Consider the following 22,608-nt stretch of genomic DNA (forward strand, 5'->3'; position numbering starts at 1 on the left):
GAAGCTAATGGGACTTAGCCACAATCCGCCGGCGCTCTTGGAACTACGTCAGCCTATTCATTGCGCTGATTGGTTGTATACCTACCCAATTGCTGCAGAGGGATTTGAAAGACAACCTTTTAGCCCGCCTCCCTCCCTGTCGAGCGTTCCTAGACCCTTGTGTCTTCAGAACATGGGTCTAGCGCGGCTAGGCTACATGACTGTTGTTTATCGCACTGATTTACAGCTGTTCCTTCTCAGTTATTCAGGAGGTGGTGGAGACCCAAAACAGAGCAAAAACCGACCCAAAAATGATATTAATGAAATAAACTGCATTCTCAGCTACATTTTGAACCACAAATATATTTAAAATGAACATATCCTTCTTATTTTTTGTATTGACTTATGGTTGCTAATTTTTTTTTTAGATATACAGGAGGTGGTGGAGACCCAAAACGGAGCACAAAACAACCCCAAAATTTCATTTCTGCACAGCAAAACTGCATTTGTAAAAACTTTGAGGTATATTCTGCCAAATGATCGTATGTCGTATTTTATCCCAAAGCCAACCTAACCACTTAGCTGTACATTTTGCTTTGTTTTGTAGTTTCTCTTGATATTTGTGACCAAGTATTTCATATTAAAAGTATTTTATGTATTATTGTGACATGCAGTTACATGTGGTTCAGAAAATATCATGAGTTGACTCCTGGATTATCAGTTTTCAACTTTTTTAGACGGGGGGGGGCAATTTTTCCTCAAAGATGAGACTTTACATGACAGCTTCATTTTTTTCACATTTCAACTCTAATATTACAGATTTCTAATCAGTGACATAAAGAGAAATATTAGTGAAAATAAGGTTTTTGTCTTTAATAGTTCCTGAGATATCGTTTTTATTTTGACGAGTTTAGCTAATTAAGGGCCACCTGTGATGTTTAACGATGTTTGGAATCAACCATTTTTAGCTTTTTAAGAAAAACACTCCATTTCAAGTTACGAAATCCTGCAAGACTTCAGGCTACTGACGTTACTGAATGGGAAGTGAGAAATGCAGCAGTTTCAGCTCCTCTTTAAGACTTTTATTTTGAGATGCAGAGATCCGGTTTCTGTATGATTCTACTGCTGATAGAATTCTAAGATCTGTAGAAGGAAGAAAGGTGTAATTTTACAGCATTTTAAAGGTTTTTTTTTTTAACTTTTTATGTTGAAGTTTTCTGTAGAGATGTTACTCTTCTAAACCTCACATGGCTCCACTTTGTTTGACCTCTACTTTCTTTGTGTCTTTAATTATTCCCGCCCTCGTCTTTCGTCCTCCCGTTCTTCTTTCATTCCTGCATCACCGGTTCGTCCGGCTGCCGACACACCTCAGACCAACTCTGACTCACTTCCAGTGCAGGTTTGACGCCCAAACAGGAAGCCGTCTGCGTTTTGCATACTAGAGGCAACTCGCTGTTTGTGTTTGTGGAGGATCAGAGCTGCTTTGTTTGTGCCACCGTAAAGATGTTTGCATGTCGTTTGTTTGAGCTGAGAAACAGTAACAGGGAAAGATAAAACCGACGTAACGGCGGCTGTGGGTTGATGTCAGACGAGGAGTACGGTGAAAATAAGAAAAAAATGGACATTACAGTTTCTTGCACAATTGTGCATCTATAAAAGTTTATAAATTTGCAGTTTAACTCAAGGCCCCTCAATTTATTTTGTGGCCGTGCAACAAAAACTTTAATTTTTTTAAGCTGCAAACATTATTTTAATAGTTTATTTGACATAATATCGCTAGTAATTGCATCAACTTAATGTTTTGTGTAATTTCAAATCAAATTTCTGCTCTAGTTGAATTAAAACTACATTTAGTTTTGATCGTGTCTTTTTCTTTTTTTTTTTTTTTTACATAATATCATTAGTAATTACATCTACTCAATATTTTGAGTAACTGCAAATCAAATTTCTGCTCCAGTTGAATTAAAACAAAATTCAAGTTGAGGTAACTTAATAAAATTGGCTTTTTTCTTCGTCTTTATCATTTCAGTTCTCGACCGACTTATTACTGAAGCAACTTGTTTTTAAGTTGCCGATTTATAAACTTGTGTTCAAAATGATTATAATGAAGTTCAAACCACTGTCAAAAGTTTTGAGACAGGTTCTAATTTAGTTGAATTAGAAAGTGTCTCAAAACTTTTGACAGTGGGTGTATATATAAATATATAAAAACAAAGGAAAAATAAAACAAACACTAGTTGGAACAACCCATATTTTTTAAAAATCTAAACATTGTTTAAGCGAACTTTAATGTGAAAACTAAAATTAACATTTTCTTTTAAATTAACATTGTAGTTGTGAACTTTATTTTGATCATTTTTCTGGACATAATATTACTAGTAATTACATCAGATAAAAGTTGTGAGGATTTCTAGTTCAGCCCTGTTTTGCTTTTGCAGCTGAATTAGTGATTTCAACATGAATAGATGCTTGAAATGCTGTGAAGTTTAGGAGTTAACCAGAGATAAATGTTGGAAAAAGTGAAATCTGTTGGATTATTTGCTGTCGTCTGATGTCTTTATATAAACTTTGTGGTTAGATTGTGTTTTGTTGAACAACGACAGGTTTTTTGAAAGTCTTTTTTATCCAGATTTTTAGATCCAAGCTGCTCAGACTCCAAACGTTACTTTATGCAGGTTTGTTTTTTCTGCGTCTCGCTGTGTGATTTCCTGGATATCCGGCAGCTTTTATGTGTTCTGTGGTTGTTTTTGGTGGAGGAAGTGAGAGTAGACGAACCACAGTAAAACCACAGTTTAACTTTCTGCTCAAACCAAACGTCTGGTATCCTGTAGTTAGGGACAAAGTGCTGAAGATTTTAAAGGTTGTATAGTGACATTAATGCACCAGAGAACCTGCTAAATGAGCCTAAATTCACTGGAATGACGAAAAAGGAGTCTAGAATCAACTGAAAAGTGACCAAAATAACTAAAAACTGATCACAAACAGAAACACATCCTGAGTACCAATTATCCATCCCATAATACTGATGCTCTAAGTTGAATATAAAATCACTTCAAGTATGTTGGATCATTTTCAAGTTATTTTGGGGAGATTTGAATAATTTTGGGAAAGTTTCAAGTAATTTTAGAGGCATTTTGGACAAATTGTGTCAAATATGGGCAAGATTTTGTCACTTTTTAGTTAAATTTGAGGTATTTTGCTCATTATGAAGAACAGTTTAGGTAGTTTGTACATTTTTTTTTAAAATAATTTCATACAAAGTGAAACAGAAACACATCCAATAATTGTTTCTGTGACTCTACATCATTGACATTAAACTGTATTTTTACTGTAATTTAACTAAACAGGTAACTTCTGTCTGGTCATTCATTCTCTTTGCAGAATTAAACCGTACAATTACACATTTTTAATTATAAATAATTATTTTAATGCTTTTTGCCGCTGTTTAAAGTAAAAAATGTGGACTGGAAAGTAGGGAGAATTTTTAATATTATGACAGAGAAAATTCATTTCCATAAATTCTCAAAAATCTGTGTTTTTACAAACTATGAGTCTTTTTTTTTTTTTTTTTTACAATGTGTGGCTGTAAAACTGTTCTATTTTACTGTGATTAAATCAGCTCAACGAATCAAGACGAATCAACGAATCAAGACTCAAGACTCTTCTTTCCTGCTTTTATCCTCGTTTCATTCCCTTTATCCGTCTTAAAAACTCTCCTGCCTCCACCTTTCTTTCCCGGCTTCATCTTTCATCCGTTTCCGTCTTTATTTCCTCCGATCAGTAATCCAAACATCTGGATTAGAAACACAGGAAGCCTTTTCTAACCACGCTCCTCGGTATAAATGTCTGAATGAGTGGGTGTTTGCTGAGAGAGACGAGGAAAAAACAAAAAAATAACAGGTCAAACAGTGTCTGTGCTCATGAATGAAGAGGATTGACTACAGGGATTTTCACAGAAACTGACCCAGAAACGTGAATGTGATGAGAACACAGCAGCGTGGGTTCAACCGAAGTCAACATCAGGATTATTGTTGTTAGATTTTCCTCAATAACGGTAATGATAGTTGTTTAGATGCTCATAAATATGATAGAACATTTAAAACTGAGGCTATTAAAACTAGATCAGAGTCTTTACATTTTCAAAACTGGGAAATTATGAACAAAATTCTGCTAGAAAGCCTGATATTTCCATTATTAGGTGGTGGAGATCAAAAACAGAGCTAAAAGAGAGCAAAAATTCAACTTAAATTCACCAAACTGCCTCAAAACCAGCTTTTTAAAAAAACTGCACCAAGTTTCCAGTAAATCAGTCAGTACAGAACTACTTCTGCAAACCAAGTGGGATTTCTTGCACCTATGGATGTTTTTCTCTTCTAAATATTTGCAGTAGTTGTGTTTTCTAGATCTTAAGGTTCTTAAACCCCAATGCAGATCAGACTGTTTACAGTTAAAAGGCTGTTTAGATTGTGAATTAGGATGATGGAAGTATATGTCCTAAATGTGACCTCTCTCCTCACCTGTCCCTCCAGGTGAGCCCGGGGCTCCACACTGAGTGCTAACCATGCTGGGCCAATCCGAGCCGACCTCCAGCACCCTGCAGCTGGTGGCCAACGACATGACGGGCATCATGGAGAAGCTGGACACCCGAGAGCTCGACCTCGGGGATGGAGAGTACGACACGACCGACACCGCGGCTCCAGGTATCTCATTTACAGCCCGAATCTTCACCAGACATTTCGCATTTACTTCAAACTTTACTATCACAAAGTCTGGATATTTAAAATGATGTCTGTGAATTTTCACATTGAAGTACATGAAGTAGTTTTCGAGTAAAGAGTTCTTAAAAAATTGCCCGTCAGCCCACTTTCAGCACATTTTTTGCATTTTGCAAGAGGCTATGTTTGTGGAGAAAACTAAATATGGACATATTAAAAAAATAACCCGGTTCAGACCATCAAACTGTATTTACATTGTTGTGGTACAACTTGTCAAACCTGCTCAATCAGTTATGAAAATTTACTGCAAATAAATTTTAAAAACAATTTTGTGACCAAGTATTAAATATTCTGAAGTATTCTACATGTTTTCTTTTGTTTTATTGTGACATGCAGCTGTATCACTAGTTTAATTCTGTGTTGTTATTTTTTGTTAATTTGCACTCAAAATTAAGACTTTCCATGACGGCTTAGTTTTCATTATTTTTTCAAATTTCAGCTCTTTCATAATTGGAGATTATTTGGTCCAGTATTACAGATTCTGAATTAATTACATGATGAGAATTAACTAGAAAAATATCAGGCTTTTATCTTTAATAGTTCCTGAGATATTGTCATTCAAACATAGCCTAAAATTTTTGCGAGTTTAGCTAGTTAAGGGGCACCATGACAAAGACTTTTGTGATGCTTAATGACTTTTGGAATATTTTAATATAAATGAGTCAACCATTGTTCATTTTTCTAAGAAAGCCATTCAACTTACATTTGTTTGAGAAAAACAGTGTAAATTTCAGGATTTTATCTTTTGCAGCTCCTGAGATATTGTCATTTAAACGGCCTTAAATGTCAATGTGCGAGGAAAAAAGTGCTGAAAGTGGGTTAATTGGGAAACATATGCATTATATCAAGATAAAACTTCACAGACATCTTTATAAATATCCATTTTTATGTTACAAAAACATCAGACAAATCAGAGATAGTGAAGCAGACGTGGTAAGAATGTGCTGATTTGAGACATACTAACAAACTTTTAAACTGTGTATATTTTCCCTCCAGAGGAGCGTTTGCCTTTTAGTGCGATTTACCACACGGTGGGTTTCAAGGAGTCCGAGGCCAAAGTCTTCCTGTCCTCTCCGATCACCGCCAAAATCCTGGAGGTGGAGCGATTCACCTCGGCTCAGGACCGATTCAACGTCACCACCCAGAGGAGCGTCAACAAGGTGACGCTCTGGTTTTTCAACCTTACAGACCTGGACCGCATAATCAGAGGTTAAAAGGAAGAATTGGACAGTTTAGAGCACATTTTAGGGTTCTATCATCTCAAATCATCAGGATGCTTTTGCTCAGTTATTTTTGATTTGGTTTGAACTTATCTACCTAACTTACCGAACATCGTCACAAACTTTTTAGTACAATGCCAACGACCATAACTCAGGAACTGTACAAGATAAAAGTCTGAAATGTTCACAGTTTTTTACCATCATGTCAAACTGGTTTTGTAACTTGGAATGATTTTTTTCTTCGAAATATTAATACATGTTCGATTCATTTCTACAACAATTTTCCAAAAGCCATTAAGTGTCATGGAAGACGTAGTCATGGTGCCCCTTAACTCGCTGTGTAAACGGCAGTAGCACAGGGACTATTAAAGATAAAAACCTGAAATGTAGGGCTGTTGTAACTTCAAATGGAATGATTTTCTTCAAAAAATACTAACGGTTCACTCATTTATCATGCAGTTTTCCTAAAAGTCATTAAGCGTTGCCAAAGACTGCGTCATGGTGCCCCTTAACTTGCTAAACTTGTCAAAATTATGGGCTATGTTCAAACAAAAATGACTCAGAAACTATTTCATAAAAAAAATCTGAGATTTTGGAAGGGTTTTGTAACTTGAAACAGAATTATTTTCTTAAAAGAACAACAAAAGTTCACTCATTCATGCAAGTCTTTAAGTGTCACAAAAGACTTTGTCATGGTGCCCCTTAGCTAGCTAAAATCGTCAAAATTTTTGGCTTTGTTCGAACGACAATATCTCAGGAACTATTAAAGATTAAAAAACTGAATTCCTCAGTGTTATTTCTAGCAATGTCATTGATTTAGAATCTACAATATTAGACAATTAGATCAAACAGTCTCTGATTAAGGGTGGGTTGAATTATGTTCAGAAAAGTCTGATCTTTGAGCACGGATGAACGAAAATAAAATTGATAATGATAAACATCAGGGCTCAATGTTTTTAAGGATATTCGAAAGTTTAAACATCTGATGATTCTTTTTGTTTTTATCGTTTCTTGCTTTGATAAATGGTGTAATGTTGATTCTTTTTAAATTAGCATAACGTTTCAATGGTATGAAGTGTATTTTCACGGCTAACGTCTAGCAAGAAGGAAAATGAAATTTTTTCCCAAAGTTATGTGAAATTTTAACATGTTTAGTAATATTTAGTAGTTAGACAATTGGATCTGATGGAATATATCCTGAATATGGTGGTTTCAACTGCTTTAAACAGACAAAGAGGCAACACAAGACAACTATTACCAGCTCACTTGATTTATTTGGATTTGAATAATTTTAGTTTCTTGTGTGTGCAGTCGATGCCCGCTGTGTATAAAATCGAGATGAAGCACGGGGAGTTTACGTGGCTGGTGAAGAGGAAGGAGAAACACTTCATGGAGCTTCATCGAGAGCTGAGGACCTACAAGACCTTCATGAGGCTGCCGCTGCCGTCGCGAAGGTAAAACCAACCACTGCTCACGTTTTCTCTTCTGTTTTGGCTTCAGAAAGCTGCTAAAATTGATCTTTTTTTGTAATTTCTTTGCTCAGCCACACGGTGAAGAGGCAGACGGTGGCCAGGAGTGAGGTGAGACAGATGCCGAACCTCCCCAGAGGAGGAGGAGATGAGCTGGGCCGAGAAGAGCAGGTTTCCAGCCGGAGAGTATGTCCGATTTCATGTCCAATATCTGATTTTACTGTACTGAAATTATATATTACACATTGGAATTTGTACCCTATGTTTCTCTAATGTTTGTTCCAGAGACAACTAGAAGATTACTTGAATAAGCTGCTAAAGATGCCGATGTACCGGAACTACCACGCTACGGTGAGGAGGACGTTTTAGGGTTCTATCATCTCAAATCATCAGCAGGTTTCGTCATAAACTTTTTAATAAAATTCCCCTTTGAGTCACTTTCAGGAGCATTTTTTTCTCAAATTGCAACGTGGGGCTGTTTAAACGACAGCGTCTCAGGAATTATTTAAGATGAAAGCCTGAAATGTTCAGTTTTTTTCTCATCATTTCAAACTAGTTTTGAAACTTAGATTGTTTTTCCTTGAAAAAATGAACACAGGTTCGATTTAATTAGAATAAAAGTCATTAAGTGTCACAGAAGACTTTGTCATGGTGCCCCTTAGCTACTTAAAATTGTCAAAGTTTTAATTTATGTTTGAACGTCAAAACCTCAGGAGCTATTAAAGATAAAAACTTAAAATTTTACTTTGAATTGTAGGGGTTTGTAAGTTCAAATGCTTTTCTTAAAAAAATAGCAATGGTCCGTTCATTTATATTACAATATTCCAAAAGTCATGGTGCCCCTTAACTAGCTAAATACATCAAAAGGGCTCTAAAGGGTTTTGCAGGATTTCCCAACATCCTGGAAATCCCGGAGAATTCTAAAAAGAGACCAGGATGTTCTGAAAATAGCTTTGTAATTCCTTGCATTTTTATACTCTGCTACGCAAAATTGACTTTTTTATCTAACAAAACACATGCCAGGCTATTCTGCCTTCAGTTTAGGTTAACTGTTTTTTTTAAAGGAAACCTGCTGTGGAAGCTGGCATCTACACACACCAAAAGAAATGGAAGCTAGCAGAAGTTTGAGGTTGTAGGATTCACATTTAGTTTTGTTTAAAAAACGCTATTTTTGTTGTTTTTCAGATGGAGTTCATTGATGCTAGTCAGCTGTCCTTTGTCCACGACCTGGGACCAAAAGGCTTGTAAGAAAAACATCCTAAATGTCAACTGTTCAGGCTTCAGTATTATATCATAATACTATTTAGTCTAAGAACAGATTTGTCATATTTTAAGCTACTGACTTTGTTAACATACTACATTTATGTAAAAAGTGAATGTTTGCAACATATTGATATCAAAAAATCTGCAATTGCAGCACAAAGATGGAAGCTTTCACCCATTATTCAGCATTTATGTTTAGAAAATGTGGCCTATGCTAGTTAAAGGGCAAAATATGCTGTCTTTGTGTGTAAAAGAACACATTTTTCATCATACATGTAGTCAAAAACGAGCATTTCTCTGTAGGATTAGAAGCTTTATTGTCTTTCAGAGAAGGAATGGTGCTGAAGCGATCCGGCGGTCATCGGATCCCCGGGTTGAACTGCTGTGGTCGCAGCAAAATGTGCTACCGCTGGTCCAAACGGTGAGCAAACACCGACAGAATCCAACCCTGATCAGACACCGAGAGGATTTTTTCTTTAAAGGTTGAAACCATTTGTAGTTTTTAATCTTCGCCGATTGACCTTCTCCTCTATGCAGACGATGCAACGCTTTATTTACCAGAAGTGTCAACAGTAGATTGTGTAGAGCTTTTTGTAGGGAATTATATCAGTTTGAATGTGCGTTTTGAGTAACAAGTTCGTTTGTAATCGATCAAAAACAAAAAGTAGCAGTTAAACTTGTATCTAAAGTCAAGGAAGCCTGGAAATCACACTGAAGAAAGATGTTTGAGTAGTTGTTGATTTATTTGAATAATATTTAGATTTTTCTTAGTTTTAGTCAAAAGAAATAAAACACAATTTAAGAAACAACATAATTTTTCACTGCAAAAAGTGATTACTATGGTAGCCAAGAACCGAGAATACCTTGGAGTTACTATATTTAATGACTTCAAAACCATTTTATAGACCTAACAACTAATCAATTAATCATGAAAATAATCAACAATTACAATAGCTACATCCCTTTGAAATAAGTCTTGAAAAACTTTATGTTCATTAAGCTTGGATTTTATTACTCTGTTAATTAGCATCATAATGTAACGTTTTCTTGAGTGGATTTGATTTGAGAACCAAAGTATCTGTAAAATTCTGTCTCCTATTTGCTGTAAACTCACCCAGGATGCTTTATATACTTTATACACCGCCTGTCAAAAGTTTTGAGACGGGTTCTAATTTATTTGAATGAGAAAATGTGTCAAAACTTTTGACAGGGGGTGTACATGCATCCACCATGATTTAAAGCTGAATCTCCTCAGGAGAACAGCCCATCTTTGGAATTTGAATATTAAATTAGTGCTTCATTTCCATGCAGCTGGCTGGTGGTGAAGGACTCGTTCCTGCTCTACATGAAGCCCGACTCCGGTGCCATCTCCTTTGTGATGCTGTTCGACAAAGAGTTCAGCATCAAGATGGACTCCAAAGACACGGAAACCAAACACGGCGTCCGCGTTGACAGCCTCAGCAGGTCTGACATGTGTGGCATTAAAGATGGCTGCTCAGTTTCAGGTCACCTTTAACATATATTTATGTTTTTTGTCTATTTGCATTCAGGTCGCTGGTGCTGAAGTGCAGCAGCTACAGACATGCCCGCTGGTGGGGTCAGGCCATCGAAGGCTTCGTCCAGAAGCACGGCTCGGCCTTCCTCAAAGACCACCGCTTCGGATCCTTCGCCAGGGAGGAAGTGAACATCCCGGCCAAATGGTAACCACGGCAACCAGCCCACACTTTAACCTTAACGTTCATCTTTTATGCAGGCTTGCTTTGCTTTTTGGTGGCTGAAGCAGATGTTGTAGAGGTGGAAAGATTGGTTGTAATAGCACAAATTGTTCAAATTCAGCAAAAATACAGTCTGGATTAATTAAAAGAATTGCAGATTGTCCAAAATCATGGAAAACTGTTGAAAATTACTCAACAAAATGTCCAAAATTACATGAAAAGGATCTAAAATGTCCTGAAATGTGTCCACGTTTTTTGGTCTTTAGACTGTGACACTTGATGGATGGAAAGCTGATGTGTTGCAGCCCTAAACAGAACTCAAATGTGTTTATAATCCATCAAAAATGACTCAAAATGACATGAATGCTGTCAAAAATTTTATGAAAATTCCCCCATATTTCTAAAAAACTGTCAACAATGAGGAAAACCCAAAAAGTTGCTCACAAATTGTGGAAAAAGTATCAGTCAATTGCAGAGGAACTGAATTTAACTCCAATCTAATGAATTCAATGTCAAGATGTGATTCAAATTCATTTTAGTACAAATGTTAAATTTGAGCAATTCAGTTTCAATTGTAAAAATTATTAAATTCAGAGAAACTGAATTCAATTTCAATCTAATAAAGTCAGTTTCAGTTGTGATTAAAACTCATTTTTAGTACAAATATTCAGTTTGATCAAAAAAATTCCAAGTGTAAATGATTCAAATCAGCAAAATTTTTATTTGAATTAAATGTTCAGTGAGTATCGAATACAATCTCAGAGAAACTAAATTCAGTTTCAACCTAATAATTCAATTTTAAGTTATGTGATTCAAATTTAACTTGATAGAACAACTATCCAAGTTAGTCAACTGAAATTCAACTGTTTCTAGCAGCACATATGTTTGTCCGTGTTCTTCAGTCTGTACAGCAGCATTTGAACGCACCACAGGTGAAATCCACAAGAAGTCTAGATGAGACTCGGTCCAACTCCCTGCAGGTCACCGAGTCTTCATGAGGACTTGTGTCTTTGTGAGGTCCTCTTTGGGTTTTAGACGTCTGTGGACGATGATGATGGACGTCCAGAGGGTTGTTTAAAGGTTCAGGTTAGGTCTTTTTGCCGTTTCACAGAGACGTTTGAGGTCCATGAAAGTCGGTATTCCTCGTCTCTGAGGGTCCTCGCAAATGTACAATCAGAGAAGTGTGTGTCTCGCTGGAGTAACCCGACACAAAGGGAGGGAAAGTGAGCCTCACCTGCTCATCACCTGTCCTCCTGCCGGGCAACACTATCCTGTCTGCAGGAGGAGCTGGATCCAGGCTGCACATTTTCATAGTTTTAAGTAGAGAACAAGCAGAAAGAAGAAAAATCCTTAAATAAGTGGCAAAAACATCCTCTCTCTTATTTTTGAAGAACACTGCATGTGACTCGAGTGAAAAATACAAAATAAAACACAGATACCAGCTTTTATTAACTCTTTTTCTATTATTTCTCTACAAACGGACACGGTGTCCTTTTGCACGTGTTAGCTAGCGGCTAACGGCTAAAGCTAAAGGCTAAATGCTAAAGCTAAAGTTTTGTGTGTCTGTCTGTGCTGCAGGTACGTGAACGGAAAAACGTACATGGAGGACGTAGCCGACGCTCTGGAGGAGGCCAAGGAGGAAATCTTCATCACAGACTGGTGGTCAGTGTTCTGGTGTTGTGTGTTTGTGTTGTGCATTGTTATGTGTTTGTGTTGTGTTTTGTGTGTTTGTTTTGTCTGTTGTTGTTTCTCATGTGTTGTTGTGCGTTCGTGTTGTCTATTGTGTTTTTGTTGTGTTTTTATATTTGTGTTGTGTGTTTGAGTTGTCTGTTTTTTGTGTTGTGTGTTTGTATTTTTGTTGTGTATTTGTTTTGTATGTTGTATTTTGTATTGTGTGTTGTTGTGCGTTTGTATAGTCTGTTATGTGTGTGTTTGTGTCGTGTGTTGTGTGTTTTTGTTGTGCATTGTATAGTCTGTTGTTATGTGTATGTGTTGTGTGCTGTTGTAAGTTCGTGCCATGTGTTGTTTGTTTGTGTCAAGCACTGTTGTGTTTTATTGTCTGTTGTTCTGTGTTTTTGTCATCTGTTGTGCGTTTGTATTGTATGTTTGTGTTGTATGTAATATGTTTGTGTTGTGTGTTCATGTAGTCTATTCTTGCGTGTTTGTGTAGTCTGTTTGTGTTGTGTGTTTTTGTTGCATGTTATGTGTTTGGGTCACATGTTGTGTTTGAGAGCAATGAGTTCACATGGAGGATTGTGTTGCATGTGCCGTATTTTGTCCGTGTGTGTTTAAGAGTGCAGTGGGTGCACATGGCTGTGCAATTGTGTAGTGGTGTTGTGTGTCTGTGAGTGGTTGTGTTGTGTAGTTGTGTAGTGATGTGTGTCTGTGAGTGGTTGTGTAGTGGTGTTGTGTGTCTGAGTGGTTGTGTTGTGTAGTTGTGTAGTGGTGTTGTGTGTCTGTGAGTGGTTGTGTCATGTAGTGGTGTAGTTGTGTAGTGGTGTTGTGTGTCTGTGAGTTGTGTAGTTGTTTCGTGTAGTTGTGTAGTGGTGTTGTGTGTCTGTGAGTGGTTGTGTTGTGTCGTGGTGTTGTGTGTCTGAGTGGTTGTGTAGTATAGTGGTGTTGTGTGTCTGTGAGTGGTTGTGTTGTGGTTGTGTTGTGTAGTGGTGTTGTGTGTCTGTGAGTGGTTGTGTTGTGTAGTGGTGTAGTTGTGTAGTGGTGTTGTCTGTCTGTGAGTTGTTGTGTAGTTTTGTAATGGTGTTGTGTGTCTGTGGGTGGTTGTGTTGTGTAGCGTAGTGGTGTGTGTCTGTGGGTGGTTGTGTTGTGTAGCGTAGTGGTGTGTGTCTGTGAGTGGTTGTGTTGTGTAGTGGTTGTGTTGTGTAGTGGTGTTGTCTGTCTGTGAGTTGTTGCGTAGTTTTGTAATGGTGTTGTGTGTCTGTGGGTGGTTGTGTTGTGTAGCGTAGTGGTGTGTGTCTGTGAGTGGTTGTGTTGTGTAGTGGTGTAGTTGTGTAGTGGTGTTGTGTGTCTGTGAGTGCACTGGGCGGTCACCTCTGCAGGAGGTTTTCTGGTCAAACTGATCAGTTACTCTCTGAGGCTCAGATCACCGTTACACACAAACACACAGCAAAGTGTTTGTGTGATTTACTGTCTGTAGTACTGCAAGAAATACCAGAAATGCTAGAAAAATACTGCGTTTCACTTTAATAGTGAAGTACTGGGGAAAAATGTATTCGAGTTCAGGTTGCTGTCTGACGAAAGGCCTTTTTAAAAATGCTTTTAGATGAGGTAAGGAAGAAAGGTAAGAAGGAATCACGGAATGACGGAAGGAAGGAAAGAAAAAATCTTAGATTTAAGGATTTAATTCAAAGATAAACTGAGCAGAGTGGTGGAATCTCAGGAGAAAACAGTAAAATATTAAAAACACAACAATCTCAGCGTGTTTTTTTGTTTCGCAGGTTGAGTCCAGAGATTTTCCTGAAGAGGCCGGTGGTCGAAGGAAACAGATGGCGTCTCGACTGCATCCTCAAACGCAAAGCGGTGAGGGTTGTGTAGTCTGTTGTGTGTAACTAGTAGAAATATTACATCAGAATTTAAAATATTGAAAAAGGTGTCCCACAAGGCTCAATCCTGGAGCCTGTGCAGTTAATTTTTTTATACAGATGATACTGTCTTCTATATATGTGTTTGTAATATACAGCTTCACGCGATGATGCTGTCTTTTGCTGTAGTGTAAATATTGTTTATTCTGGTCTTGAATCCCTTCAGCTTTCTTTTTTTTAAAGTTGCACAAAATTCACAATCTTCTCCTGAACCAAAGATATTTTTAAGGTAATCTTGTATCTCTACTATGTGTTGAACAAATATTGAAGTAGTCATGTAGTACAAATATCTACAAATTTGGATTAACAAGAAGCCAATTAAATTTCAATAATCTGTCAAAGCTGGAGACTAAATTAAGACAAAAATACTTTTGTGTTGCAGAGAAACACTAGATTTTGTTGGTATTTTATACATGTGCATCAGCTATTGTCATTATATAACTCCAAAGCCCTTTAACAGTCTTTAGCTAAATAAATGCTTTTCATACTTGCCACAGATTACTTCATACTGATGTTAGTGGTGTCAAAAGTTGATGAAATGTCAGACAAAGTCTGAATTTTTAATAGGAAATATGGACGCATCCATATACACTACCGTTCAAAAGTTTGGGGCCACTTAGAAATGTCCTTATTTTGAAAGAAAAACATTTTTTTTGAATGAAGGTAGAATTAAATGAATCACAAATCCAGTCTAGGCATTGTTTAGGTGGCAAATGACTATTCTAGCTGTAAACGGCTGATTTTTAATGGAATATCTCCATAGGGGTACAGAGGAACATTTCCAGCAACCATCACTCCTGTGTTCTAATGCTACATTGTGTTAGCTAATGGTGTTGTAAGGCTCATTGATGATTAGAAAACCCTTGTGTAGTTATGTTAGCACATGGATAAAAGTGTGTTTTCATGGAAAACATGAAACTGTCTAGGTGACCCCAAACTTTTGAAAGGTAGTATATATACACTTAGAGGAACCTTCTGGGGCTCCAATGCCACATTTGTTTGAAATTATTGCACTATTTTCCATTTTCAAGGGCAACTAATTCAAAATTTGTGTTCGTCTAAAGTCATGCAATCATTTCAATCTTCAGGAAACAGTTCTGCCTGTGTCCTTACCAAATTTCATGCCTGTAGGACTTATATTTATGGAGGTATTCAACTCTTAAAATGGCTCCTCAGATCAGTGAAACCGCAGAAATTCCAAGGTTTTAGTTTTGGTCCTAAAAGCAAGTAAGTGAGCAAAATCCGAGTTTGTGCAGCAGCATATTTCTTGAATTCTGTCTAAATTGACAGACTGGCTCCTTTAGTTGAATTGTTGTGTTGTCATCTCTGCAGCAACAAGGAGTGCGTGTCTTTGTGATGCTGTACAAGGAGGTGGAGTTGGCTCTGGGCATCAACTCCGGATACAGCAAGAGGACGCTGCTGCACCTTCACCCCAACATCAAAGTGAGTCTCGATTCGGGAAGCTTTTCTGAAGGTTTTCATTCACTCCTTTTCTGAATTCTTGTCTATTTTTTTGGTAACTAGGTGATGCGTCATCCAGACCACGTCTCCTCCGCTGTGTACCTGTGGGCTCACCACGAGAAGATCATCGTCATCGATCAATCTGTAGCCTTCGTGGGCGGGATCGACCTGGCGTACGGTCGCTGGGATGACAAGGAGCACCGACTGACGGATGTTGGGAGTGTGACGCTGTCTCACCTGGAGCAGGTCTTGTTGTTTGTTGTTATTTTTATTCCCAACATGTAGAGTGTGATAAGTACAAAAAAATCAGGAGTACAATACCTACAAGTATTTACCGACATAATACTGCCACCACCATGCTTCACAGTGGGGATAGTGTGTTTGTGATGATGTGCAGTGTTTGGCCAAACATAACATCTAATCTGATGACCATAAAGCTCCATCCTGGTCTCCTCAGACCAAACAACCTTCTTCCAGGTGTCTTCAGAGTCTCCACATGTCTTCTGGTGAACTCTAGTCCACATTTAATTGGTACTTTTTCCATCAGAGTCTTTCTCTTTATCTCCATAAAGCTTTGACTGATGAAGAAAAGACAACAGTTGTTGGATGAACAGTCTCTAACATCTCAGCTGCTGAAGCTGGAACTCTTTTATTGAAGTCTTAGGAGTCTTGGTGGCCTCCCTCTCTAGTCTCTCAGGTCTGAGGACGTCCTGCTCTAGTCAGATTTATTCATGTTCCATCTTTCTTCCATTTCTTAATGATGGATTTAACTGGACTCCAGGAGATCTTCAGGAACTTGAAAATGTTCTTGTATTGTCCAGACTGATGCTTTTCAACAACCTTTTCTCAGAGTTTCTTGGAGTTCTTTAGTCTTCATGGTGTAGTTCTATCCAGGAGTTCTGATCCACCAGAGACTGGACCTTCCAGATCCAGGAGTCTTTAGACTACAATCACTGAGACACATTCACTAACCACACTTTTTATTGTACATTAGTTCTAAAGAAGTGTATACAGCAACACAAATATGTAAATATATTAACAATAAATCCTAAACCTGATTTTCAGGCTGCAGCTGCTTCCTCCAGCACGACTGCCTCGGCTAACGGCAGCGGCGCCGCCTCCCAGAGCAACGGGAAGGGCATCTTCACGGTGACGGACTCGACGGACCAGCCCAAGCTTAAGGGTCAGGGGAGGATGAAGAGGACTAGGTTCAGCATCAGGAGACACCTGCAGAAACATGGACTGGCCCATGCCGACAGCGACAGCGACCTGGAGGAGGACGAGAGTGAGTCAAACGCACATAAATACATTTCATTTGTACTGTGTTGTACTCTGAATTCAGGGTAATTTAAGCTTGTGTGGCGATGTGTGACAGCAAAAAATAGATCTTCTCCATAATCTTATATCTCTACTATGTCTGGCACAAATATTGAAATATCTGGGAATTTGGATCTAAGCTGGGTACTAAATTAAGACAAAAATTGCTTTGTACAAAACACTTAAGGGAACTTTTCTATAAGTTCTTTTCTATAAAGTTTATGTTTGTCTTAGCTGGAGCCTGTGTTGTTCTTTTTTTCAACAGATGGCACGGTCATCTATGTACCTGGTTGAAATATACATCTTTATGCTTACGATGCTGCCTTTTACTGCAGTGTACATACTGCTTATTTTGCTGTTAAATGTTGAAGAAGTCATGCAGTACAAATATCTGGGAATTTGGATCAGTATGAAGCAGACATTTTAATATTGTGGCCAAGCTAAATTAAGACAAAAATTACTTTTATTTACATAGTAGAAAAACACTTATTGAAGCAATTTTTTTCTTAGTTCTGGATTTTGGTGATATTTAAAACACGTGCATCGGCTGCATCTCTACAGCCCTTTAACACTGTTTTTTAGCGAAAACTTGCTTGTCTTTCTTGCAAATTTTCATTTATACTGATGTTAGAGTCCCCGAAAGTTGATGAAATGTCAAACAAAGTCTGAGTTTTTAGTAGGAAATATGGACACATCCACATATATATATATATACACTTGGATAAACCTTCTGGGGCTCCAGTGCCACATTTGTTTGAAATTATTTCACTTTTGTTGCATTTTCAAGGGCAAATAATTTTTAAAAAATGTCCTCTTCTGGAGCCCTGTAATCATTTTAATCTGCAGGAAACAGATAGTATTAATGCCTCTGAATATTTATCAGGCATCTTTAAGTCGGAAAATAGTTAAAAATAAGCATTACTGAAAGACTAAAGTCGTCTTAGCAATGTTTTTACCTTAATAAATGACTCCTGCTAAGAGGTGTTATTCATGTCACACTTTGCTCTTCCAGTGACAGACAGCAGAGTGGAACTGGTGGAAATATTGAATCAGAATTTCAGGGAATTAAAAAAGTTGTCCCACAAGGCTCAACCCTGGAGCCTGTGTTGTTCATTTTTATACAGATCACACTGTCTTCTATATATATATATGATTGTAATGTGCATCGTTACGCCGATGATGCTGTTTTTTACTGTTACTGTTTGTGCTTTAAATATCCTCATTAAATGAAGATTATTTTAACACAATCACAACATTTAACACCCAAAAACACAAAGCTAAATATAATATGATGCATGTTATTCCTTTATTTGAAGTTACTGCAGGTTAATATGGTTCAGTTTAGTGGTTCTTAACATGAGGCCAAGATTTTGAGAGGAAAATCTTGATTCTGCTGGCGTCGTCTCCTCTGCTGCTTGTCGTTTGTGACGTTTGTCGTCCATCGCTGGTATTTTCTAATGTCCAGGTTGGTCAAACAGCATCAGCAGCCACCAGACTCTGATCCCCTCCAGGCTGGTGGAGCTAAAGGCGGCTCCGCTCAGTCAGTACCAGGCTGGTGAGTCGGGCTGCCGGACAGGAAGCAGGAAGGTTGCTCACTTCCTGTTTCCCAGAGTGCTTTGCTGTGGTTTGTACCTCCACTGTCTCTGGCCTTTGGTTCGGTGTCGAAGGCTGATATTACCTTTATTTCTGAGGCAGACTTTATGTTCTAAAAATTAATGTTTGGGCTCAACAAAAAAAGAGTTAAAGTCAATTATTTTCAGTTCGGACAACTTCTAATGAAATTATGTTCAAGCAACATCCTATTTTGAATTAGAAGAATTAGTTTTTACTGTTGAATAAATGGTATTTTTATATTGTATAAAATGTATTTGCAAAAACACAAATCTAGAGGTTGTTCCACACAGTATTTCCACTTTATCTAAATGGAATTTTTAGGTATTTTGGACCCAATTACTTTATTTATGAACATTTGTGAGTTTTTAAGTTGTCCAATTTAAAAAAAAAGAAAAAGTTGCTTTCGTGTTAAATAGTTCGATGAGGGGAATCAAAATCTTAAATTTAAGTTACGCTTCAGGTTTTATTAGCAAACAGCTGCAACCAAACCGAATCAGAAATGCAAAAACATTTGTTGCTTTTTTTTTTTTACATCATTTCTGGTTGATGAAAGCGTGTGAGCTTCATATTTTAAACGCATGCTGGTTTAAACAGGTGAGTAAACCGATTGCAGTCCATTAAGGTGAGTTTGGATCAGAGTTTGTTTGTTTGTTTGCTGCTTCTCTTTGCTCTTTTTCTTCCTCCAGCTTTGTTTCCTTCAGAGTGCTGTCTAGATGCAGATGTTCATTGTTTTAATAGTGAATAATGTTAAAATCGTTCCATGTGTTTTCCAGGAAGCGGCTCAGTGAGAAGTCTTCACACCGGAGTCGGAGAGCTGTTTGGAAACACTCGCTTCTGGCACGGGAAGGATTACTGCAACTTCGTCCACAAGGACTGGATCCAGCTGGACAAACCCTTCGATGGTGAGAACGTCACTGACCTCTTCTTCTTCTTCTGCTTCTCCTTCTTCTTTTCTTCACGTTTACTGCTCCTGCCGTTTCAGACTTCATAGACCGGCATACGACTCCCAGAATGCCTTGGCACGACATCGCCTCAGTGGTTCACGGGAAAGCAGCTCGAGATGTGGCGAGACACTTCATCCAGCGGTGGAACTTCACTAAGGTTTATAACATTTATACCAGAAAATATCAAGTTTAATCCCAGAAGAAGTTTGAGAAAATTAAACAAAACGCTGCTTATCTGGTGGAAACGTCATTTAAATTTCTGAAAGATAAAAATGTGTATATTTTAGAATCAGAAGCAAGTGTTGCTTTGTTATTTCCGCAACTATTTCACAAGACACAAAATGACCTGAACAAGATGTGAGTCAATGTAGAGGAGACAGAGTGGCCAAAACAAGACTCAAAATGACATAAATGGGACATGAACAAGACCCAAAAAAAGCCTAAATAAAATGCAAAATGACAAACAAAACACAAACTGATGTAACTGAGACACTAAATGACCAAAACGAGACACAAAATGACATAAACAAGACAGTAAGTGACCAAAACGAGGCAAAAAAGATGAAAATGAGACACAGAATTACGAAAACAAGACACAAATTGATATGAATTAACCATTAAATGGCATAAACGAGACACAAATTTACCAAAACTAGACAAAAAGGACAAAACACAAAACAAAAAAAGACACAACTAAATGACCAAAATGGGACACAGAATGACATAGACGAGACGAGGGATAAATAACTTATTATTTGACAGAAACAAGGCACAAAAAAAACCTAAATAAAACATGAAGTGACAAAAATTGGACAATAAATGACATGAACAAGACCAAAACAAGACGCAATACAACATAAACACCAATGGAAAAACATAAATATAAGACTAAATGACCAAAACAAGACACAAAAATTACCAAAACAAGACACAAAAAGACATAGATGAAACATAAAATGTCCAAAATGAGACACAAAATCACAGAAATGAGACACTAAACTACCAAACTGAAGCAGTAAACTGTGAAATAAATGGAAATTTCAAGGTAACAAACGTACAACATAAATCATTACCTGTTTTAATTCTTAAAACTGTTTACAGACATATAAGTACAGCTATTTATTGTCTTTATTCTAGGTTTTTAAAGAGGGAACAGAAGACAAAAACTGAATCTGCATTGACTGATATGTTATATGTACGATTCACAATCACAGCGACGTCTCTTCAAGTGTTGCAAAATTGCATATCTTGTGTTTCTCCTGTAGCTCGTGAAGCCAAAGTACCGCTCGCTGTCATTTCCATACCTGCTTCCTAAATCCCACACCAGCGCCACAGAGCAGCGATACCAAGTCCCAGACTCCATCTCCACCAAGGTCCAGGTCGGTGCTTCACTCAGTTTAGGTTAAACTCCTCGATTCCAAACAGCTTCTGGGTGTTTTCTGCTCAAAAAAGTAGAATTTATTTGGTTATTTATTTTGCAAACCAACATTTTTCCATGTGTTACTAATTCTGAATACAACATATATGTTCAGATTTAGTTTTCTTGTACAATGATTCAAGTTGGAGCCGTTCAAAATCAAATAGAAGTCATTTAAATTGAGCAAGAAATGAATTTAAACTGAATTTTCAGTTGGCATCAGTAACAGTTTCTTCTTTCAGATCCTGCGCTCGGCCTCTGATTGGTCGGCTGGCATCAAATACCACGAGGAGTCCATCCACAACGCCTACGTCCACGCCATCCAGAACAGCCAGCACTTCATCTACATAGAGGTACTTCATTGTTGTTTTTTACAAATCAGAGGTTGTCTTAAAGATGTGAACATTAGCTGGAGGTCATAAAGCATCGCAAAAGTCTCTGTCATGGTGCTCCCTTATTAGCTAAACTACTACAATTCTTTCTACAACTTGCTGTAATGTTGTACTCACTCTTTGCTTGTTTTAAACACATGAACATTAGCCAGAGGTCATTAATGTTACTACAGCATGAAACTGTAAGAGGCTCCACCTGATGGTGCAACCTGGTACTACAGCTAACCAGCAATACTCAAAATGTGTAGTAACTAAAACTGGTATCTGGTATCAGCAGAAGCAAAATATTAAACGGCCTGGATCGGAACATTCCTACTTCGTTATATTTCTGACTTCGTATTCAGGGTTTATAAAGTGATAAATAACACAAACATCTCTGGAACATTGATGTTTGTTTGTTTGTTTTTCAGAATCAGTTCTTCATCAGCTGTGCCGACAACAAACACGTTTTCAACAAGATCGGAGACACGATTGCGGAGCGCATCATCAAAGCGTACAGGTAAAACACACACACATATCGGGTATTAAACTACATCAACACACATGTTTGTAAGCACTTGCGTGGCTGCCTCACCTTGAAATCATTTACAAGGTGAGGCAGCCACGCTAGCGCTTTAACAAATCTAACATGCTCTTGTGTCAAACACTGTATCATCAAAATAGCCTACTTTATAGTTGGGCTAACACAAGTTACTAACAAGGTTAACTAGCTAACATACTCTTGTGTGAAAGAGTGTGTTCTCTAGCTAACTTAGCTAACAAACTCTTGTGTGAAAGAGTGTGTTATGTATTACCAAATTAACCTACTTTATAGTTAGCTAACATTAGCTAGCTAACAAATCTAACATGCTCTTGTGTCAAACACTGTATCATCAAATTAGCCTTCTTTATAGTTGGGCTAGCACAAGTTACTAACAAGGCTAACTAGCTAACATACTCTTGTGTGAAAGAGTGTGTTATGTATCACCAAATTAACCTACTTTATAGTTAGCTAACACTAGCTAGCTAACGAATCTAACATGCTCTTGTGTCAAAGACTGTATCATCAAAATAGCCTACTTTATAGTTGGGCTAACACAAGAGCATGTTAGATTTGTTTAAGCGCTAGTGTGGCTGCCTCACCTTGAAATCATTTACAAGGCAAACACACTGATTATCATCACACCGTGCTGTTTTATCTCCAGCGTCTAGGTTTAAGCTGCTCCGTTTACCTTCCAGTCCACTAATCACCTGATTAGACATTGTAAATATACAGATTTATTTGAATAATTTCCTCTGTCACATCTCTCTGTGGTATTTTAGGAAATCTGTTTATCACATCCTGCACAGAACAAACAAACCGACTCGATACCTCCACAGAGCTGCAGCCTTCAGACACGGTGTGGATTCAGACTCATTTATTTTAAAGCTGCAGCTGCTACACAAAGCTCATTTTCATTCTTTTTT

At 37.6% G+C, this 22,608-nt stretch overlaps 1 protein-coding gene across 4 annotated transcripts in view; it reads left to right on the forward strand.

Moving 5' to 3' along the window:
- The window catches only part of pld1b (phospholipase D1b), a 46,827-nt gene that overhangs the window by 14,363 nt on the left and 9,856 nt on the right, over positions 1 to 22,608 (forward strand). For 3 of the 4 annotated variants that reach the window (XM_022204588.2, XM_051940115.1, XM_022204589.2), the window contains exons 2-20: positions 4,509 to 4,679; positions 5,751 to 5,914; positions 7,286 to 7,428; positions 7,518 to 7,629; positions 7,729 to 7,794; positions 8,629 to 8,687; positions 9,035 to 9,127; positions 10,018 to 10,170; positions 10,257 to 10,406; positions 12,000 to 12,083; positions 13,874 to 13,955; positions 15,350 to 15,460; positions 15,542 to 15,724; positions 16,544 to 16,763; positions 19,183 to 19,311; positions 19,392 to 19,510; positions 20,619 to 20,732; positions 21,013 to 21,123; positions 21,573 to 21,661. In XM_022204588.2, the coding sequence (XP_022060280.1) occupies positions 4,541 to 4,679; positions 5,751 to 5,914; positions 7,286 to 7,428; positions 7,518 to 7,629; positions 7,729 to 7,794; positions 8,629 to 8,687; positions 9,035 to 9,127; positions 10,018 to 10,170; positions 10,257 to 10,406; positions 12,000 to 12,083; positions 13,874 to 13,955; positions 15,350 to 15,460; positions 15,542 to 15,724; positions 16,544 to 16,763; positions 19,183 to 19,311; positions 19,392 to 19,510; positions 20,619 to 20,732; positions 21,013 to 21,123; positions 21,573 to 21,661 (2,321 nt within the window). In that variant the 5' untranslated portion in view covers positions 4,509 to 4,540. Of the gene's footprint in view, positions 1 to 4,508; positions 4,680 to 5,750; positions 5,915 to 7,285; positions 7,429 to 7,517; positions 7,630 to 7,728; positions 7,795 to 8,628; positions 8,688 to 9,034; positions 9,128 to 10,017; positions 10,171 to 10,256; positions 10,407 to 11,999; positions 12,084 to 13,873; positions 13,956 to 15,349; positions 15,461 to 15,541; positions 15,725 to 16,543; positions 16,764 to 18,260; positions 18,351 to 19,182; positions 19,312 to 19,391; positions 19,511 to 20,618; positions 20,733 to 21,012; positions 21,124 to 21,572; positions 21,662 to 22,608 lie in introns of all 4 variants that reach the window. The other variant, XM_051940116.1, reaches the window with a different exon arrangement.

This window comes from Acanthochromis polyacanthus, chromosome 20, assembly GCF_021347895.1.
Source record: "Acanthochromis polyacanthus isolate Apoly-LR-REF ecotype Palm Island chromosome 20, KAUST_Apoly_ChrSc, whole genome shotgun sequence".
NCBI lineage: Eukaryota > Metazoa > Chordata > Actinopteri > Pomacentridae > Acanthochromis > Acanthochromis polyacanthus.